The sequence below is a fragment of the Ipomoea nil genome, unplaced genomic scaffold (assembly GCF_001879475.1).
Source record: "Ipomoea nil cultivar Tokyo-kokei standard unplaced genomic scaffold, Asagao_1.1 scaffold3321, whole genome shotgun sequence".
Classification (NCBI taxonomy): domain Eukaryota; kingdom Viridiplantae; phylum Streptophyta; class Magnoliopsida; order Solanales; family Convolvulaceae; genus Ipomoea; species Ipomoea nil.
The window spans coordinates 1,631,218-1,653,597 of NW_017619749.1; the positions used below are offsets into that span (position 1 = coordinate 1,631,218).

At 36.1% G+C, this 22,380-nt stretch overlaps 4 protein-coding genes across 5 annotated transcripts; 2 read left to right on the top strand and 2 right to left on the bottom strand.

The window, feature by feature from the left end:
• Positions 1 to 448: 448 nt before the first annotated feature.
• Positions 449 to 12,266, bottom strand: LOC109170137 (polyadenylate-binding protein RBP47-like). Of its 2 annotated transcripts, none has more exons than XM_019319115.1 (6): positions 11,690 to 12,266; positions 10,503 to 10,986; positions 10,080 to 10,144; positions 9,854 to 9,984; positions 9,647 to 9,769; positions 449 to 518 (listed from the first exon to the last, which is right to left on the bottom strand). In XM_019319115.1, the coding sequence occupies exons 1-6, from the start codon at positions 12,101 to 12,103 to the stop codon at positions 488 to 490; spliced, it is 1,248 nt and encodes a 415-aa protein (XP_019174660.1). In that variant the 5' UTR covers positions 12,104 to 12,266; the 3' UTR covers positions 449 to 487. The 2 variants fall into 2 exon arrangements, with proteins under 2 accessions (XP_019174660.1, XP_019174659.1); XM_019319114.1 differs by lacking the exon at positions 449 to 518 and adding an exon at positions 8,870 to 9,304 and having other exon boundaries at positions 9,673 to 9,769; positions 11,690 to 12,264.
• Positions 2,949 to 5,972, top strand: LOC109170133 (putative serine carboxypeptidase-like 23). Its single transcript, XM_019319105.1, has 8 exons — positions 2,949 to 3,386; positions 3,765 to 3,872; positions 4,254 to 4,528; positions 4,603 to 4,848; positions 4,955 to 5,073; positions 5,162 to 5,254; positions 5,356 to 5,461; positions 5,579 to 5,972. Exons 1-8 carry the CDS (start codon positions 3,029 to 3,031, stop codon positions 5,807 to 5,809), a joined length of 1,536 nt encoding a protein of 511 aa, XP_019174650.1. The 5' UTR covers positions 2,949 to 3,028; the 3' UTR covers positions 5,810 to 5,972.
• On the top strand, positions 6,529 to 8,800 carry LOC109170136 (serine carboxypeptidase II-3-like). The gene is made up of 8 exons (XM_019319113.1): positions 6,529 to 6,958; positions 7,026 to 7,133; positions 7,241 to 7,515; positions 7,613 to 7,864; positions 7,983 to 8,083; positions 8,177 to 8,275; positions 8,370 to 8,478; positions 8,576 to 8,800. Exons 1-8 carry the CDS (start codon positions 6,577 to 6,579, stop codon positions 8,726 to 8,728), a joined length of 1,479 nt encoding a protein of 492 aa, XP_019174658.1. The 5' UTR covers positions 6,529 to 6,576; the 3' UTR covers positions 8,729 to 8,800.
• Positions 12,267 to 16,490: 4,224 nt separating the features above from the next.
• Positions 16,491 to 16,796, bottom strand: LOC109169786. Its single transcript, XM_019318678.1, has one exon. It carries the CDS (start codon positions 16,794 to 16,796, stop codon positions 16,491 to 16,493), a length of 306 nt encoding a protein of 101 aa, XP_019174223.1.
• Positions 16,797 to 22,380: the final 5,584 nt, after the last annotated feature.

Consider the following 22,380-nt stretch of genomic DNA (forward strand, 5'->3'; position numbering starts at 1 on the left):
GGCGCGGTGGCTGCTGCAGCGTGCATGGACGTGCGGGGTGGCGGCTACGGCATAATCTAAGATTGGGCCAGAGTCACTCAATTAGGCTATAATGGGTCAAATCCTTGACCTTAACACATATAAAGAAAAAAGAGAAATGCAAATGCAGAACAAGATATTGGAGTAAGAGCATTTATTCCAAATGAAGAAGTTTCATGTCTGTGTCCAAACTCTAATCAAAATGTCTGAATAGAATTCCTAGATAAAAATCTATTTCTTTTTAAGTCAAAAATCATTCCCACTCCTTTGTTGGGGGAGGGATACCTAGATTCTATATTACGCCCAAATCTTCTGAATCAAAGCTGAACCACTAGTGCTTTTTGCAAAACTATATCTTATGCATGCAGAATAGATATATATGTGGAGAATGCAAAGGTAAACTATAATGAAAGAAAGCATATGATGGGTAGAACTAAACATCCTCAGACATTCGAGTTTTCCTAAGACATTAACACAATTGAAGGGGAGAAAGGTGAAGACACATTATTGCCTCTTTATTAGCCGGATTTCGTCCCCAAGAAAGGCGAACTGTCTGTTTCCCGATCACAAGACCTTTCAACTTCTGCAGTGCTTCCTCTGCGTCATTTCTGCCGAGCTAATAGGGGTTAGGTAAAAATGCCAAAAGTAGTCTCCCTTCAAACAATAAACGCCCTATTTATAGGGTCAGGAAGGAGTACATGCCGCGAGCTCGGCATGCAATTGTCATGTGTTTCGCATGCACTTGTTGGCTGTGTGAATTGGTCCACGTGCTTTATATAAATTAAAAGGCAATCACTGGCACCCAGGCCCCAGATCGGAAAAGCTATGTTGTATAACACTCCACGTTCTTAGCTTCACTACAAGGAATTCATACCGAACAGGTCGGGCAGTCTATAGCTCGAGACTCGGGAATCACTCCCTATGATATAAGGAATAAATACATAACGAGCAGGCAGGCGGCGACATACCTGAGGTATATTTTCCATCAATTATATATATTATAAGAATGAGTATTAATGGTTTACAATACATTTAAATAATATTCGTATTTATACTCTTACAAAACGTAAAACGACACCGGAGCCAATTGTATATGCATGTTTCCGCACGAAAAGTTACACATATACCAACTCCCAACCACCACATTGCTTACCACACTAGCTTGGCAACATATTGGACAACGTTAAATTTTTATTTATTTTTAATTATAATATTGATCACAATTTCTGTGGACTAATCATAAATCCACAAATCTATACCTCTAAAGTAATATTCATCCACCCACAAGAGATCCAATTTACATTTTATATACCTTTTTTCTTGATCGTGACATCCAGGGCCGTATTTTAAGTTTTGGTGGCCCTGTTCTAGTAAATAAATGTGGCCCTACCAAAATCATAATTTTTAAAACTAATACATGCAAGTTTCAAACCTTTGACCTCCAAGTTAAATTACAATAAATACACATTCTTACCATCTCTTCATAAAACCTTTAAAGTTTAATTGAAAACTTTTTAATTTTTATTTTTAAACTAGCTAGGTAAAAATTAAATATTGAACCTCTAAATTTTGGGGCCCCTCTAAAATTAGGGGCCCTGTGCGGTAGCCCAGCTTGCACAGCCTAAAATCCGGCCCTGGTGACATCAAGTCAAGCAAAGAATCACTATCCTAGCATCCTTATCAATTAGGGTTATTTCTCAGTTATTTGTGGGTCTCAGCATCCACTTCATTCTCCACTATCTCACTCAATCACAAAACACTCTTCTCCACATCAGTTTTAAGTTATTTCTCAATTTTTTATGGACTCGTCATTTAACTAGGGATGACAATTTCAATTCGACCCGTGGACATCCACCCGAATCCACCCCGCATGGATTGAGTTTTTTTGGGTGATGGGTCGGGGTGGGTCTTAAAAAAGCAAACCCGTGGTGGGTTGGGTTGGATTCGGGTTCTATGTACAAGACCCGCCTAGAACCCCACCTGACCCACCATGTGTGTATATATATATATATATATATATATATATATATATATATATATATATATATATATATATATATATATATATATATATATATATATATATATATATAATATTAAAATAAGAATTAGTATGTAGTTATTTATAAAAGTTTATATAACTTCGTGTATCTTTTTAATATTTTTTATATCAAAACTACTAAGTTTATTTTTAAAAATTAACAATTTAGTTATTATATTTAAATATTTCCATTATTTATGTTTTAGTATCACTAGTGGATTTTATTCTTTTATTATGTGTAAATAATTTAAATATTATTTTTTGACAAACATAATAAGATGATAAGTAGTGGATACTCGTAGTGGGTACTCGCACCTGGTGGGGGTGGGAGTGGGTTCTGAAAAAGTTCACCCGATGCAGGTTGGAGATGGGGGTGGGGGAGAAAATATAAGGTGGGTCGGGTGATGGATGTAAGCATGTAGCCCTTCCTGACCCACACCCGACCCATTGTCATCCTACATTTAACCCACTATATTTTAATAATTCCTTTATCTATTTTATTTATAAATTTATAATTTTAATAAAAAAATAGTGAATTGTAAAACAAAATGAAAGAAAATAATAAAAAAATTGGCTATACTATAAAATTTATAAGGTAATTGTAAAATAAAATAATAATTAAAATTAATTGCTTAAACAAAAAAAAAAACAAATATATTTAAATAATAATTAAAATTAAAAAATATATATATACATCCGTTACCGGAAATATGGCCATTGCTATGGCGTCAAAAGTAATTAAATTGATAGTGGCGGCCAGCTCAATGTGTATTATTATTTGTACTAGTCTGATTTGTACTGTCTTTTTCTTTTTTTTAGTTCTGACATTATGTGGGTTGTTGCGGGAGATTTATCTCTCAATTCATTTACCCCACATTTGTTATTATCTTAAACAATAGAGAATTCATCTGACATTAATTTCAAGAAATGGTGACTGATAACACCGGGAGCTAGCTAGGTGACACTATAATGGCGAACGTTATTTCTCTTCCCTTGTGCTTCATCTGTTTCCTATTCTGTCTAGTGGTTTCTGTCCAGTGCGGCAGAGTTAAAGGTTTGGATTCGCCGGCCGATCATCATCATCAAAGACAACTCAGCTATTCTTCGTCGGAGCCGCCGTACTTTCCGGTGTACACTGGGCGTCAAGATGGACTCAAGGAGAGCAACCGGATTCAGAGGCTGCCGGGACAGCCCACCGGAGCAGATTTCGACCAATACGCCGGGCATGTTACGGTGGACGAAGCCGCCGGACGAGCCTTGTTCTATTACTTTGTCGAGTCACCTCAAGAACCTTCTTCTAAACCCCTTGTTTTGTGGCTTAATGGTGGTATGAAAATCAGTCTACTTTTTACTGCTTTCCAACTAAAACTAGTCTGATTTGTACTATTTTCTTCAGAAATTAGTACTTTTTAAAAATATTTTGTTTGTTATTTGGGGAGAAAATACTTGGGCAAAACATAGCTTTTGCAATTTTTTTTTTTAATTATACAATTCTACTTATTTTCTAGAAAATGAGTCAAAGACAGTTTCTTAAAATGCAACCAGACCCGAGAAATTAAAATATTTTAAAAAAAATTGACTCATTTTCTAGAAAATATTTTCTGAAAGTCATTTTCATGATTTTCAAATAAATTTTAAGTTCTGAGAAATAAAAAATTTAATAGTCTTGGACACATATATAAGTTGTTTTTGTGTTTTATTCCAGGACCGGCTTATTCTTCCGTTGGTGGTGGCGCTTTCATGGAACTGGGGCCATTTAGACCGGCAAGAGATGGTATAAATCTTAACAGGAATCCATTCGCATGGAACACAGGTGATAATTTGAACTATTTATATTTTAATTTCTTGAAATTGTGCCATTTTGTCAATTATACTCAATTAAGCACATAGATAATTCTCATATTTAGAATCAATTTTAGTAGATTAATTCACCAGAAAATACTGATTTTCTTATCCAACTTTTGAAAAGAAATATAGGATTCAGAATAATGATTCATGTGTAACTCTAAACTGAAGTGTGACACTAATTCCACATTTTCTAAGTAGAAATAAGATTATTTAAGAGGTAATCACAATTAAGTTAGTTAAACTATTAACTTAGTAACTATAAGATTTGTTTGAAAATTTTTTGATTTGAGTTGAACAGAGTTATAAAAATAAAATGATTTGATGATTATTTTTTGATTTATATTAGAGGCAAATATAATATTTCTTGAAAGTCCGGCTGGGGTTGGATTTTCATACTCGAACACGACGGCCGACTATGACCGCACCGGAGACAACAGCACCGCATTTGATAACTATGCGTTTCTAGTAAACTGGCTGGAGAGATTTCCAGAGTACAAAACCAGGGATTTCTTCCTCACCGGAGAAAGCTACGCCGGCCACTATATACCGGAGCTTGCTCGTCTCATACTGCACAACAACCAGTTCCCAAACCTGCCCAGAATCAATCTGAAAGGCATTCTTGTAAGCCCCCAAACACACGCATATATATAGCTGATCTCTTACACTTATTACATGTACTTTTTTGTGGTTATTAGGTGGGGAATCCATATTTGGACTATGAAACTCGAATGAAAGGGATGATGGAGTATTACTGGAGTCACGGCCTGATTTCTGATGATCTGTATAACGACATTTTATCGACTTGTGATTTCTCCAGTCCCGACAGTGCGTCCGACAAATGCCAGGATTTGGTGGACAACCAAACCGGCAGGGAAATGGGGAATGTGTATTTGTATGATATCTACGCGCCGTTATGTCATTCTGACTCTCCCTCGTTTCATGTGAGTATATAGCAAAATTCCATTTCGTGAATCCTAAGGTAATTAATTAATTAGTACGATGATGACTCCTCAAAGATTCTGTTGATTGGGTTTGTCTGATGAACAGATTTCAGGATTTGATCCCTGCACTGAAGACTACATCCATGCCTACCTCAACAATCTTCAAGTCCAGACTGCCCTTCATGCAAATATTACCGCCACTCCCCATCCATGGAATAAACGAAAGTATGCCATTAACTTTGCTTTTCTTTTGTGTGTGATTTTCTTGATTTGTTTGGTTATTTATTTAGTTTATGGGTCCACTTGAGAACAGTGACAGACTAAATAGCGATTGGAAAATGCCGGCGACTGTATTGCCCATTGTGAAAGAATTGATGCAAAGTGGTATCCGTTTCTGGATATATAGGTATTTACCACTTACTTGCGACATTGTGTCGATATTGAGTGTTTGGTAAATAGCTGTTAGCTTATTAGGTTATTGAAAATTTTAATTTGTTTAATTGGCAGTGGAGATACGGATAGTATAATGCCATTGTCGGACACTAGACGTTCCATAAAGAAACTCGAGCCATCGGTTAAAACTTCCTGGTACCCATGGTATCTCCGAGGAGAGGTAACTAACAATCGACCTGAAATTTAGAAATTATACTCCACAGTTTTTGTTCTATCATATCCGACAAAAATTGTGTTTTTTAGCCTAAAGGGTACGGTGTTGTTGTTTGGTACTCAGGTGGGTGGATATGCAGTGGAGTATGAGAACTTGACATTAGTAACAGTAAGAGGATCTGGGCATTTTGTTCCTAGTTACCAGCCAGCTCGTGCACTTGTACTCTTCACCTCATTCATCAATGGACAACTCCCACCCCGACACCTAAACACAGTGCAACCACCCGACATGAATCTCCTCCGATCCTCTCAGGACAACAACAGAAGAACAAAACATCGGACTAAAACAATATAAACTCCATGGTCAGAGGATTATATATATTGCAAGAAACAGCAAATTAAGTGCACAGGAAGTACAACGAAATCAGCCTATTATTATAAATAAATCAAGATTGTTGTAACAATTCTGAGTTTACCAATGTTAATGGAATGAATGGCCTTCAGTTGAATAATTCAAATCGACATGTTGAGCATATAATATATAAACACATAAAGTACAGTACAACTATCAGTTTAGACTTTTAGTTGAACACTAATTTGAGTTTGAATCTTAGTTATCTACGAGGTAACACTAAGCAACAAATGGTCTAGTATAGTAGGATTGGAAATGAGACAATACCAAACAAGCATAGTTGAAAATTAGGAGCATTGGCATGGAATCTTGGCAGAATGGAGGAGGAATAATAACTCTCTTTTTCATGTCAATTAATCAATTATTGAAACATATATATTATGTTTCTGGTAGTGCTCATTCCTAAGGATGCTGATTGGAGGGTCAAACATGACATCACTTCAGATGTAGTGTTTGCCTTACTCATCTCCTCCACTTTTGTCTTCCTGTCTAACCTTTTACTTTGGCACTATAAATGGTTCTTGTTTTTTAAAACCATTATTTATGGTTCTTGTCAACATATATTTGGAAAGGTTAATACACAATCAATAATCTAGCAAGAAGAACTTATCCACTACATCATCATCATCCCCCCCACCCTTCTAATTTCTCATTCATGATAGTATAAAAGATGAGCTTAGAATGCTATACTAGATAAGAGTAAAGCCAAGATGAATATCATGATGAGGCTTTCATGGTTGCTATTACTTCTCTCTCACAAAAAAGTTTTTCTCGTTACATTCTGTGATGCTAGTCAGGTAGAATACCTTAGCAAGCTGCTCGAGTCTCGAATAACTGAAAACCATAATCTCGATTCAGAGATGTGGTCTAAGCTAGAAGATGTTACTTCTCCAGTATATATTGGACCTCAACAAGGGCTAATGGAGGCTGACAAGATTGATGCCTTGCCAATGCAGCCTCCTGGAGTCAACTTTAATCAATACGCAGGCTATGTGACAGTAGAACCTAAGACGGGAAGAGCTTTGTTTTACTACTTTGTTGAATCTCCTCGCGATTCTTCCACCAAACCTCTACTCTTATGGCTCAATGGAGGTAACATAACAAAAGTAAAATGATACAATAGATAATGCAGCAAATAGTAATACTTGTTCTTTGCCAGGACCAGGATGTTCATCTTTTGGCTATGGAGCTATGGAGGAACTTGGACCTTTCAGAGTGAATAGCGATGGAAAATCATTGTACGTGAACGAATATGCATGGAACAAAGGTAAACAGCTAATTTTTTTATTAAAAAAAAAAAAAAGTTTCATATGCAAAGATGAACCATCCATGAGGTTAAGTCTGAAGCTTTTAAGGTTGCTATTCGATCAACAGTGGCAAACGTGCTTTTTCTGGAATCGCCAGCCGGTGTAGGATTTTCCTATTCAAACTCTAGTTCTGACTATGACACCCCCGGTGACAAGAGAACAGCCGAGGATTCTTATACTTTTCTAATAAACTGGCTCGAACGATTCCCTCAGTACAAAACTCGGGATTTTTACATAGCTGGAGAAAGCTATGCTGGTCATTATGTGCCTCAACTAGCATACACTATTCTAGCCCACAACAAGATTTCTAATCAATCACTCATCAACCTCAAAAATATCGCAGTAAGTTAGTTAAATTACTAATTATGCTTTCCAAACTACACAAGTATGAAATCTAATTCTACCCATATTAATGTGTTTTGTGTTTTGTGTTTTGAAGATTGGGAATGCTTTGGTACATCATGACATAAACATTCAAGCCATGTATGACTATTTTTGGTCCCATGCATTGATCTCGGATGAAACTCATGCAGCAATAAACAAGTACTGTGATTTCCTTAACGGAAACTACTCAGACACATGCGTGGGATACACAGCTCAAGGAGATAATGAGAGAGGATATATAGACATATATAACATTTATGCTCCACTCTGCAATGAAAAGGCGGCAAAGCCTAAGTCATCTGATACGGTGATGAGTGTTCATTCTTCTACAACATAGAATCTTAACTTTAATTTGTCCCACTTTGTAGTACATTATCAAGCTAACTTGAACTTAACTAAATTTCATCTGTTAAATTGGGATAAAGGAATTTGATCCTTGTTCAGACAGCTATGTCGAATCTTACCTCAACCGTGAGGAGGTGCAGAAGGCTCTCCATGCCGTCAACACCACTTGGTTCATTTGCAGGTACTCCGATCCATTCTGTATCATAATAATTCTCACATTCAAATCGAAAAGAGAAAAACTGTAACACTTTGATTGAAAAATATGCGAATGCAGCAACAAAATTGGATGGGGGAACTGGCAAGACATGCCAAGAACTGTCCTGCCCGTAATCAAGATGCTCATTGAAAATCAGATAAATGTATGGATTTACAGGTAAATTCATCAAATCAAAGGACAAGTAATCTGTCTATTAGTTCTTCTTCATGCTCAATTTCATTAACTTTGCCAGTAATATAAAAAACTGCAGTGGGGATATAGATGCGCGAGTTCCAGTAACAGCATCGAGGTATGCAATAAACACCATGAAACTTCCCTTGGAGAATTCTTGGCGTGCATGGTATTATAATGGTGGCAAGGTAAATCCACAACAATATCTTACTTAGAAAACAAACAGGACTAATGTTGTAACAATTTTCTTCTCAAAATTTGTTTTTAATGATGTACAATTGGCAGGAGGTGGGTGGATATGTGGAAGGGTACAAGGGGCTGAAATTTGTTACAATTAGGGGAGCTGGACATGCAGTTCCTAGCTACCAACCAGAACGTTCACTAACTATGATTTCATCATTTCTTCAGGGGAAACTGCCCCCTGCAGCCTCTTTGTAGGATAAGATTCCATCAACATGTATTCTTATATCATTCTGATATGATACCATGTTATAATCTAAGATTGGGCCAGAGTAATGGGTCAAATCCTTGACATTAACACATAAAGAAAAACGAGAAATGCAGATGCTGAACAAGATATTGGAGTAAGAGCATTTATTCCAAATGAAGAAGTTTCATGTCCGTGTCCAAACTCTAATCAAAATGTCTGAGTAGAATTCCTAGATAAAAATCTATTTCTTTTTAAGTCAAAAATCATTCCCACTCCTTTGTTGGGGGAGGGATACCTAGATTCTATATTACGCCCAAATCTTCTGAATCAAAGCTGAACATACAGCTATTTTCAATTTGCCCTTTCAACTGCATGCTAGCTTCTCGCCCGGACAGACAGACAGACCTTCAGCTTACTTGTTGCCGGTGGCTCCCGTACATCGGATAAGCTCCGTAGGGCGTCGCAGCTGCGGCCGAGTACATGCTTGCAGGGTCATGAGGAGATGGGAAAGCATAACCATAGCCATTGTAGAAGTGTCCTCCATAGTATGCCCCTGTCCACTGGTTCATGAACTCACCTCTTGTCTGCAACAACACAACAAAAGTTTAAGAAAAAACTGTCCTTTCATCCTGCGTCTGCTTAACCGCCACTCCCCTTTTCAGAAACAACAATTATTGCCCGTACAGGCTCAGTGGGGATTATGCCCAAAGTGAGCAGATCAGCATTTGGCCCTGTTTGTTGAGCCACTGAATTACCGTGATTTAATCTGCATCCATCCACTAGTGCTTTTTGCAAAACTATATCTTATGCATGCAGAATAGATATATGGAGAATGCAAAGGTAAACTATAATGAAAGAAAGCATATGATGGGTGGAACTAAACATCCTCAGACATTCGAGTTTTCCTAAGACATTAACACAATTGAAGGGGAGAAAGGTGAAGACACATTGCCTCTTTATTAGCCGGATTTCGTCCCCAAGAAAGGCGAACTGTCTGTTTCCCGATCACAAGACCTTTCAACTTCTGCAGTGCTTCCTCTGCGTCATTTCTGCCAATAAAAATCAGATTCATGGTTCATTACCGACATGCCATTTTAACGTTTCAGCAAATCAAAAGTGGTAAGACAGAACACCTCTTAGCAAATTGCACAAATCCACATCCTTTCCCAACAGGAATTTTAACAGAAACTACTTCACCATATTGTAAGAAAGGCTGCCTAAGGTCTTCGTCACTAACATTTGGGTCGAGACCTCCAACAAAAATCTATGATTGTAACATATTAGCAAAATGGGAAAAAAAAACCAGAGAAAAAGAATACAAAATCACCCAAAAAAAAAAAAACAATCTAGGCAACAAACCGTGGTATTAGAAGAATCGCCATCAGATTGTGACCCTTGTGCTGGAGAACCATTTGAATATCCACCTACCACAACAGCCAGTTTCAGAAAAGCTAGCATTAAGGTTCCACAAAGATTTCGAGTTAACTACCACAACCAGAACATCAACATTCTACAACATTCTAGTACAAATAACATAAATCTGAATTAAGTTTCAGCTAGTCCAACTTCACATTCCATTCCATGGATCTCAATTTCCTGGCTCATTGTTAGAAACTAATACCCAAAGCAGAGTAGGATGGAGTATTATTTCGTCGTAATAACACATCTAATTAGCACTATTAGATTGAGAACCACCTCGGAGATAAACTATAAGAAAAACATGGGAGGTTGGAATTGAAGCCATTTAAAATTTTGAATGAATTGAATGGCGTTAAGAATTACCTTGTGCAGCAAATTGCTGTTGATATCCCGATGATTTCCTGGGAGTGGCTGCACCAATTCGCATAGGCCGGCTTGAACAATAAACGCCATTCATTTCAGTCAAGGCCTGAGACCTCTCATTATCATCGCCAAACCTCACAAAGCCATAACCTTTGGAGCGTCCAGTGTTAGCATCAATGACCACTTTAGCAGCTTTAACAGAGGGATATTTACTAACAAATGTATCAAGCAATAAGGTGTCAGTAACATCTGCAGCTAAATCTCCTACAAAGATAGAAAGATCAGAAGCATTATTCGAACGCTTTTCCCCCATGCTAAAAGTAGCCCAATTCAAACGGAAAGGTTGTTCAGTATTAGGCATTGGAACACCGCAAGAATATGAATGCAAAACTTTATCTGCAGCAGCGTGTGAAAAAAATTCCACAAAACCATATCCCTCCGAGAAACCAGTCTGCTTGTTTCGAATCACCTTAATCGAGGCAACCTGTGCAATTATTTCCAACTTTAGCAACAGCACAAGGTTGTCCATAATAAAAAACATCAAAAATTTCAACCATCACTTATTAACAAAACTAAAATCAACAACTTGAATTCAATTTCATCTGATCTATGGCATTTCAGATACAATATAACACACACATTGAATGCCACCTTCGCATGACCAGACAGAATCTTTTTAGCTCACTGATAATAAATTCAAAAAATCGTTAACTTTATTGGTTTCGTTTCACCCTAATCAAAGATACTATATTCCACCCCGTAGCTCAGTTAGTTCCAGGGTAACAAATTGTGGGAAGGGATGGAGTCCCGAGTCCCGAGCTCCAACAGTCACAGTGTAGAAGTTTCACCTTCTTGACTCGCAAAACCTTGTAGATAATAGTCCCCTCACCTAATGGGCCGCTTAATCTTATCTACAATTCTGTCAAGTCGGGATGTGGAGGCCTGGGGCAATAAATTTTGCTTTTGTGGGCAAGACAATAGATACTATATTCCGTTGAATACCAGATAAAAATTAGTTAAAACTTTGGAATCTTTAGATTAATTGTTAGTTGGAAGAAACATCCTAGATTCATATCTAACATCAATAATTAATGTGCAGAACAACCCATCCGACAAATACATTAACGAATCACAAAAACACATATATTAATCAGTATATAGTGAAAAAGAAGTATGAAGCTATAGACCTCTCCTGTGGTAGAAAAGCAGCTGCGGAGATAATCTTCATCCATCCAATTGTGAAGGTCACCGACCCAGATCGTGCGGTTCTCAGCATTGGATCCCCCTTGTTGCTGTTGCGGCTGCTGAGGAGGCAGAGGCTGCGGCGGCGGAGGGTGGTGGAGAAGAAGGTGGGGATGGTGGTGGTACGACATGTAATGAGGCGTATAAGGCGGCGCCGGAATCATTTGGTGCTGCATTACCATCGCAGCCGCGGGGTACTGCATCGGCACCCACGGCTGCGGCGACGACGCCGCCACCGGCGGCGGCACTAACGTCGTCCCGGAACCCGTCACCGCCTGTTGTTGTTGTTGCTTCTGTGTCTCCGGCTGTGATTCCGGTTGCTTATTCTCGCCGGATTCAGAACTGTTATTCGTTTGCATCTCCTCAAACGTACAAACACTCTTCTTCTCTACTTCTCTCTCTAACTAGGCTACTGAAACCCTAAAAAGCTAGAAGAAATATACGTATTTTTATATATATTTTATTATATGTAATATATAAATATAGATATATATATATAGTATATATAGTATATAAAAGGAAATCTGAAATAGTTAGAGAGAGAAAGAAAGGGAGATGAGGATGGAGGTTGAGAGTATGATTTATATTTGAGAGGAGGATGACGAATTCATGGGAAGCCCTGCAATGACGTGTGAGATTTAGAACCGTTGGATTAGACTGTGGTTGCCGTAGGATATCGGTACGATGTGGATGCATACGTAGTCTCTGGTCGGCCGCCAATTTTGGGAGATTGGGTTGGGTTGAGTTTGCTTTCCCCTATAATCTGAGCCAACAAAACACTCATATATATATCACTCCCAGTTTTCCTTTTTTTTTTTTTTTTTTTTTTTAGGAAAAAATAAGTTATATAAAATGATATTTTGGTATAATTCAGAGTAGACCATCTAAGCAAGAGTAAAAAATAAATAAATAAATAAATAAAGGTAGTATTAACTGTAATATTCCATAGAATGTTAACCTTTCTAAAATTGATTAGGAAAATACTATATTTATTCTTATAGTCTTATTTTCTATCCTCGATCACATTCAAAATTTTGATGTAGACATTTATATTGGAACTCACGTGAAAAAAAGCACTTTTATCAGTATCTGTCAAATTAAGGAATAAATTTCGTGAAAAAAGTATTTTTATCAGTGTCTGTCAAATTAATGAATAAAATTTAGGAGTAAGATTTGAGAGTGGTAGAAGTCAATTGATTATGCTATATTCTGAAATGGTGAGGCCATTGACATGCATCAATTCAACCTATTTAGGAAATGGAAACTCTATCAATCAGTACATACATACATACCAGGATTGGTATACATAGACTGTTGTTGGCAGTTGGCCCAGATTATATTTTGGGAGATAGATTGTTTCCATTTTGGTAGGCCTGTGAACTTCAAAATGTGTCAGACTCATATAAAGCCCATTGTCTTTAACTGACTACAACACTACCCCCAGCAAATCAAGAACAAAATTTTTTAAAATAACAAATTACCCATTAAAAAAAAACACTATTTTTGTAGTACTACCGGGGCTCTGTTACAATGTAGTATCTGTTCATAGCTACTTTCTTAATCTACTAAAGCACAAAGAGTCAATATAAGAGAAATCAACATTTTGGTCTTCAATTACAGAGTATTTCCCAATTGTCAATATAGTTCATAATTTTCAATTTCAACTAATTTGATCATCGAATTGTTTAAAATTTTGTCAATTAAACCTTTTTGGTGACTAAATTGACGAAATTTTAAAAATGTGAAAATTACCATTTTAGTCACTTAAAAGGTTTAACTGACGAAATTTCAAACAATTCAATGATCAAATTGAATAAAATTAAAAATTAGGGGCTATATTGACAGTTGGAGAATAATTGAGGAGCCAAAATGTTACTCTTTAATATAATAAGTAATTATCTTTATTAGTTTATTCTCATCTATAAATAATTAAATATAGATATATTTTTCTTAGACGGCCTTACTAAATGAGAGATGATGAGATTGTGAACTTATAACCGAGTTTGTTTAAATAAAGTTTTAAAATTTCCAAATAGAAAACATTCCTATGGATCAGAGAGTTATAAGTGATATCATTCCCACTACAAAAATTTGCTTATAACCAAGGTAGAGGTTAATCTTGCTTGTGCCATGTGTGAAATTCTTCATGAAGACACTATGCACTTATTTGTCATTGGTTTTGTGTGACTATGCAAGTTCCATTTGGACTCAATCCAACCTTCCAATCCCCAATATTGTAACAAATGTTTTTCATGATTGGTTTAGTGAAGTCTTGAATATTCTAGACACTAATGGAGTTATGTACGCAACTGCAATTCTTTATCATATATATCTGGAGAGCAAGGAATGGTGCGGTTTGGGATGCTTATCTTCCGATGCCGAGGAAACTTCTAGCCACCGCTTCGACCACCATGCATGCTTGGTGCATGATACACCTGGCTGTCGTCTCTTTGCTACCTACCGCGAACGCCGTGGCATCCAACATCGCTGTTGCTGCTATGCCTCCCGAACCACCCCCTGCTGCCGCGACCGATACTGCCCAACTGCCGAGACTCTGTCGTGTAGACGCCGGGTATCATCATGCGTCCAACATGGCCACAATGGGGGCGGTTCTTCTCGATGGAAGGGATGGATATATTCCGGCCTACAGTACTACGCTTCCAAATTGTTTCTCTCCACTGATTGCCGAGGCATTTGCGTGCAAAGAGGCCTTGTCATGGCTAAGGAATCGTGGAGAACGGTCTATAGACTTATACACAGATTGTCAAACGCTTCAGTGTTATCTATCTTCCACGGCTACACCGGTTCGTTCGTATATTGGCTATGCTATTGATGGTTGCAGATCTTCTATGTCATCTTTCGATTTCTGTTCAGTTAAATTTATTCCTAGATCAGATAATATTTTAGCTCACACTTTAGCTTTTACTGCTTTTGATCAAACTTCTGCTATGTATTGGCACTTTGTCCCTCCTGACTCTATTTCAGCTCATCTCTAATATATACCATGATGATTCCTTTCAAAAAATAAAGTTTTATTTTCAAGTTTTGCGAGTATGTAAATAAATTTATATTAGAATCTTATTTAATTGTTTAATATATATGAAAACGCCTATCACATAAAAGTGATAATATATACTGTAAATTAGGATTGGTGTACTACCTTAATGCATTCATTGAAAATGATAATACAAATAATATAACAATTTGGAAAAATTGATAAGTAGATTACTAATATAATTATAATGTCTTAGTCAAACTTTACAAATGTAGTCCGATTTTAATCTGGATTACTAACTGTGCCGAAAGAACAATATTCCTAATTCACTATTTTTTTTTTGCCGAACTACTATTCCTCATGCCACTTCATTAATTAACTAAAATGTATGGTTTATGAAGTTAGATGTTTGAATAAATTATTTGTTTTGAAGGATTGCACATTTGCACATCATTTCTTAGAGTTTTTGTCGCTCTCCTTTACTGATTTGATAGAAGAAGTTAATTGTGAGATATGTCTCAGGGTGGTGTTTGGTTGGTGGGTTTTGCCCATAGGAATGGGTATGAAAGTGATTGTTGTTGTTTGGTTGATAGGTTTTTTAGAACACTACTATGAGTTTCGAATACCCTATCAATTGAAAAACCCATATCCAAATACAATAAGGGTTTAATTCCCTTATTCATTTTCAAGCACTACTATTAGTAACCATTCTCATTCCACCCTACTACCAAACATGTTAAATACTTTCACCAAAACCCATTACCATTACCAAGTATTTGATACCCATTCCGATTTCGATTCCTATGTGCGAACCAATCACACCCGGCCTCAATTAGTACTCATGGCATTTTCAAGGACATTCATTTCGATAAAAATGAACAGTGATCACAGCAGTGTACAATGCAAGGAAGAAGGAAGAAAGAGGTTTGGTTATGTTCTCAGAGGTGACAAAGGTGACTTTATCGCTACTAGAAGTACTCTTTAGAAAGAGGTAGTATACTGTCTTAAAGAGGCGGATTGAACCCGTGGCTATTATGGAAGCTTTGAGTTGGGCAAAAGGAAAATGTGTTGATTATATCCAAATTGAAACTAATTGCTTACAAGTTGTCTAAGGTCTCAATGGAAATCAGGGAGAATCTTCATTTTACTAGTTGTTACAAGATATTAAGGAATTGATTAAAGATTTTAACCATCAAATTTATTAAACAATTAGATTATCTATGTTTTTGTTCTGGAGTCAGGATTTCGGGTGTATACCCTCCTGATTTTCTTTCTAACGTTCTCTGGTTGGATTAGTAATAATGAAACTTTGTTTTCTGTTTGAAAAAAAAAAAAAACAAAAAAAAAAAAAACTGCTGATTCTGCTGAGTACCCGATTCTGCTCTGATCTGCCAGAGCGTGGACCAATAACAGTCAACTAATTTTTTTTTTTTATATACTTATAATGGATACATAAAAGTACAAAGGACGCACCGTTTCATAAACATAGACTTATAATATAATCACGACAGGACAATCAACTTGCAGACTGATGATGACCTAAAGATACATACATGTATGCATATACATTGTACATAAATTCATGAAATAAATATACATATGCATAGACAATAATAATAATCCAGATAATGGAGATGTTCCCTGGACTCTGGTCTCTTGGGATCAGAGCAGCCACCTCGAACCTGGGAGTTATATATACTAGGTTGCTGGTACGTACAATTGCAGAAGCTAGCTAAGGAATGAATGAGAGATCAAGCTTTAGGACCAACGGCGCTGGAAGGGCCACCGGAGTGACCAACGCCGGGGCTGTGCCCGGGGGTGGTGTCATTGATATCGGCATCAGCGTCCGCCGCCGAGGCGCCGCCATTGTTGGCACCAGCTTTTTGGTTGCGGCGAGATGGCGGCGGGTGGGTTTCTGCAGTCTTTAGACTGCTAAAACCATTATTGTTGTTGTCTGCTAAATTCAATGGCCTTTCCTCAGACGGTTGGAACCCAAACGAGAAAAGCAATGCCAAAAGGAGAAAACAAGCTGCAACCATTACCTTAACTCCAGCCATTGAATTGGGATAATATTGAGTATTTTAAGGGAATAATAATTGTACTATGTTTGTATGTATTGGGGCTAGCTAGGTTGTATGTGTTTGTTGGAGTTGGTGAGGTATTTATAGAGTTTTGAAGAGAGTGCAGAGTGCAGGGTGGTGAATCTTTACTCTTCAGGGTATAGTATCAGAAGATGGAGGATGTTGAATTTTAGGTAAAATATCACAATAGTACTCCGCATGCAACATGAAAGAGACCAGCAAAATATACTTAGGATATCTAATACAATACCTCTGAAGAGACAAACCCCAACCCCCCAATACAAATGAACCCACTCAAACATGTACAATTCTCAATACTAGTAATCATACAATACAAATTAATCTTGCAATTTAACATTCTATTATTGGTCAAGCCCTATTCCTAGCAGTGTTGCAAAAGTCCCGCCTAGACACTAGGGTCTGGCCGACCGCCTAGCGTATCATCATAATCGGTGGTTTAGGCGACTGGCCGGCTAGGCGGCCTAGTGCTCTAAGCGCCGCCTAGGACTGACTATGATTTCTACGCACCGACTAGGTCGCCTAGTCGACCTATTAGCTATTGTCGCCTTTTTAAAAATAGGTTATTCCACTCAAAACAAAGTTGAGAAACATAATCCTAAATTGTTCAAACTATACATGTTTTTCTTGGTTAATATTTAATATTTTTAGTATTAACTATTAAAGTATTAAATAGTTTATAATTATCATGTCTTAAAAAATTAAAAAAATTAAAACAAATTTTTAAAAAATAAAAAATACACGGGCGCCTTGGTGCCGATTATTCGCCGTCTAGGCACTAGGCACTCCCCGAGCGCCCGAATAGCGCCTAGCGATTTTTTCAACCATGATTCCTAGTACAATTTTACCTCTTTAGGGGCAAATCAAGGAAAGTTAGTTGGATTTTTAATTAGCTTGGTAAACACAAGATTTCATGTTTGACTCCCTGTGTGAGTGACCTATTTACTTTCTTAACTTGAGTAGATCAAACCCCAATGATTAAATGTATATATACATTGGTCTTTCCTTTGTCCTTTCCCCCTTCTTTCTATTGCCGATCTTATTGATTTCTCGTCGATTCTTCCCCTCATTCTTTTCTATTGGGCCAATACACTTCACACCAGGCTTATAATGTCGTTGAAAGTCATAGCTCATAAATATATATATATATATATATATATATATATATATATATATATATATATATATATATATATGTATGTCCGAGTCGATCTCAACCTATCCCTCGTTACTGTCTAGAAGAGAAGAATAGATAGGGATGACAAGATTTGAAGCTGTACTATGAATTTTTTTACCCAAAACAAAGGCGCTACCAAGCTACGTTACATCCCTTTCAATTGGTCTACAACAGTGTCATTGTAGAAAATCATTGCCTTGTTCTCCTCTATATCATTATTTCCTCCATCCATATTAATGGATCTTGCCATTTATTCTAGCTAAACCGGTTTACCTACATATGATCATTTGTCAGCTAGGAACCTAGGATCACAATGTAGAATTTAGCTAATATACATCCTCAAAAAGTGATTATAAGTTTTTCCTCGTCACACAAATACATACTCGTGAAGTGACCGGACTGAAAATACAATTCTTATCAAATTTGAATAAAATCACCATCCCTATTTTTAAATTCTTTCTTTCTTTTTTTTGGCTAATGAAAGATTACCTAATCATAAAAATTTAAATAAATAAATAAATAAATTATCGTCTTAAAAATATCAGAGTGATCAAGTAGATGCAACATGATTATCGTACTAGAATGTCACAAGTTTAATTATTGTCAATATATTTTCGATCGAGTTCATCGCATAAGGTGTTCTTCTTATAATACTATATGGTTTATTAGGAAGATATTTTGTCCTAAAGCTAATAGATAGTCAGTTAATATATTATTAAAACGTAGAAATTAGCGGGAGCTAGAGAAAAAGTGCGGCAGGGCAAGGAAGTGTTGAATGGGAGTAGAGGAGTAACACAATTGTACAAGTAAAGGACGGTGAGTAATAACTATTACTCCTATTAGCTGCGTGCAAGTATTGTGTGGAGCACTAGTGAGAGAGACGTGTCAGGTACAACTCCACAACACAACAATAATATTATACATCGTATCTCCCTTCCAAGATTAAACGCATTCCCTCCTTTCTATGTCTGCAAAACTATTTTAATTTCCATCACAAATACAGTCTCCCCCTAGCTAGCTTCATTATCTCCTACCCATGATTCCCATGTGTTCATATACTGTGTCATTTCAATGTCTACATTATTGTAGTTCGTATAATGTTATATACAAGTTAGGTATAATATATATTACTGCGACCCGTACTTTCATGTTCTTCGAGATCTTTGTGATTGGGAATTGAAACCTATTATTAATACCCGAAGCTATTAATAAAATAAGTCAATTTTGTTAGTATGTTGTTATAGCTTAGCTCAAGACATCACATCAATTGCCAACACATATCAGGACTAACCTGAACAGATAATCACGTGTCGTCATGTGTTGGTGGAATTCTGGCTGGTATTGGGTTTTTTACCCCTATAGATTAGGGTTTGTGGTTTTTTGTTCATATAGATTAGCTCAGTTAGTTTGACCGATCATCTTAAAGTCTTGCTCTCCACTAAGAACTTAGGGCCATTGTGTAACGTTAAGTAATCAAATCGGAGGACATGAAGTCCCCTTGTGAGTATCCATGCTAGGGGTTCTTTAATTTGTACTTTTCCCGATCAAATAGACCCTTTCTAGATTGAATGAATGAGTAGACAAAGTGCAGTATCTGTAGCTTTCGGCCGAATGAAGATTTTTTCAAAGATTCCCATGTACTGACAATATTCAACTGGAGGGAAAGATTCTTAAAGATCAGAAAAGGTTGTCTGTCTGGTTGGCTCCTAATGTCGGGGAAGTTTGATCCCACACTCAATATTCCACTACTTATCATCACTGTTGGATCCAACTTCAGTGGACTTCTATATATACACTTCTACTTGTACTCCCCAACCTGCGCTGCTTAGCTGTTAGTGCATATATATATGGCCTTCATGCAAGTTGGTCAATGTGTAATCACGATTTGGGTTGAAAATGTTGACAAAGAAAGCTCACTACTTTAATTTACTGGGTAGGAGACCTACATCTGTTGCTCCATGATCTTCTACAGGGCCTATATATGTATCTAGAGGTTTTATGGTAGTTACAAGTGGACTTTTGGGGAGTGAAGGTACCACATTCTATATACTATATACCTAATTAATTTATTTCGTGTGTGTGTGTATAGGCTAACAAAGTAACAATCCCATTAGAACCATATTTTATTATTATTATTATTATTATTATTATTATTATTATTATTATTATTATTATTATTATTATTATTATTATTATTATTATTATGAGTGAAATAAAAAAAAAAAAAAAACATTATTATTGTTGTTACGAAGAAAAAAACAAAAACAAAAACAAAAGGGTCAAGCAGATGAACAACCACAATAGAGATAAATGTTAGAGATATATACAATGATAAAATGGTCATTTTATAATTAAAGCCAATCAACTAACAAAAATATTATACTATTCTTAGCTTTTCATATTTTTATTTTTGTTTATTGTCCCAATAAGTTAATGTAATAATTCATTTTACCAAACACAAGTAGCTTATTTTCCAATCAAACCAGACAAAATTGACTTATCAGCTATATGTTACTAAACGGGGCCTAAATTAGGTAAAACCACTATAGTCAAAGGCTAAGTATGATATTAATATAGAAAAAATTATCAAAATGACTCAATTAAGTAAAACCAATTATTTTCAAAAAAAAAAAAAAAAAAAGTAAAACCAATTAAATACGCAAAGTCGTCATTTATGACTAAATCGAGAAAAACCACTATAATCGAAGATTAACTTAGGTATTAACTTAAAATCTTAAAACATTATTAGAAAATATGCAACCACTATCTAAGGTAAATAGACTATAAATCATACTAAAAAACATATGCAATAAGTTCAAATAAATTAATGTTGACAAAAATCAAACTCATTACTTTCTAATACAAAAATAATGTTCGATCCACTCGTCTACCCTTTTTGGAGTAATAGCACCAACATTTGGCTCGTGGTTAGGATATGATGCCAAAATTTTGACCCTTAATTATCTCTATGGCATCAATTTTCATCATTATAAAGTAAATGTTTATACATGCCACTTGCAAGTAATTTATACAGTGTGGCAATTGATCCAACCACCTGCTGCAGTGACTGATTTGATTACACCAAATATAGAAAAAGGAGCTGAGGCACTTTGGATGGTAATGGGAATTTGAAATTGTGTGTCGGGAATTTCCTCTTCAACTAAGTACAACTGGGCAACGTAAGTGGAGGAATATTCTCCATCCCCAAACTCTTTAATTTCTTCATTCACCTCTTCGTATGCTCGTAAGGCTCCACATACAAAATTAGTATTTTTCATACCTAAATGTAGTTGTGTTGTTAGATACTTATAAATTGACTCATAATTATGAATTAAAAAGAATTTACTTTGATAGATTATTAGAAAAACAATTAAATTCTTTAATTAGATTTGCATTTGACACTTTCTAACTTCTGAAGTTGAGAAACAATCACTAAGACCATGCTTTATAAGAGATCGGGATATATTAATTATGTTGTTGTTGCTTCACATATCACATCAATATCTAACACGTGTTACGACTAATCTTAGCCACTAACTACATACATGCAACCACATTAGTAACTACATGAGCCACATAAGATGCTTTTTGCCCAATATATAGCTACATAAACACATGCATACTCCGTATTACATTTTGACCTTGTTGATTGAGAATTGTATTCGTGGCTACTGATGTTTTACCGGTTTGTCTGTCGTCAATAATTAATCCGCACTGACCACGTCCTATAGGCTCATACACGGAACGACGCGACATAATCCTCGAACCAGAGAATTCAATTAATCGAAATCCAAAAGCTGAAATTTCACCCTACCATCAATAGGGTTAGCCAGGACATTTATAACACGATCTAAATATGCTTCACCCACCGGTATCTGAGCAATTTTTGCCGTTGCTTTTACAGTTGTATAGATTTCATAGCTAATAATTTTATCATACTTAATAATCAAATTAATAAAAAAAGAAATCAAGTAATACCACGTCAAAATGGGTAATTGTTTGTAAATAAATGATAAAGATAGAGGCGTGTAGCGTGGTCCTTTGGCGAATGACCTTCCATTGGATGGCCCTACTATTAGACAAACCCAGGGCAAACTATGCTGTGCAACTGTGTAGAAATTATAAATATATAGTATAGCAATTATAAATATATAGTTTAAAAATTATAAATTTATAATATAACAATTATGAGTCTATAGTTTATAAATTATAAATATACAATATCAAAATTATAAATTTATAGTATAAAAATTATGAATTTAATTCAGTATGCAGCTTGCATGGTGCATACCATAACGCTCCCAAACCCAGATCATATAATGGGCCTTAAACTGGTAGATAGAGTACTTCAAAAGGGGAAAGTTG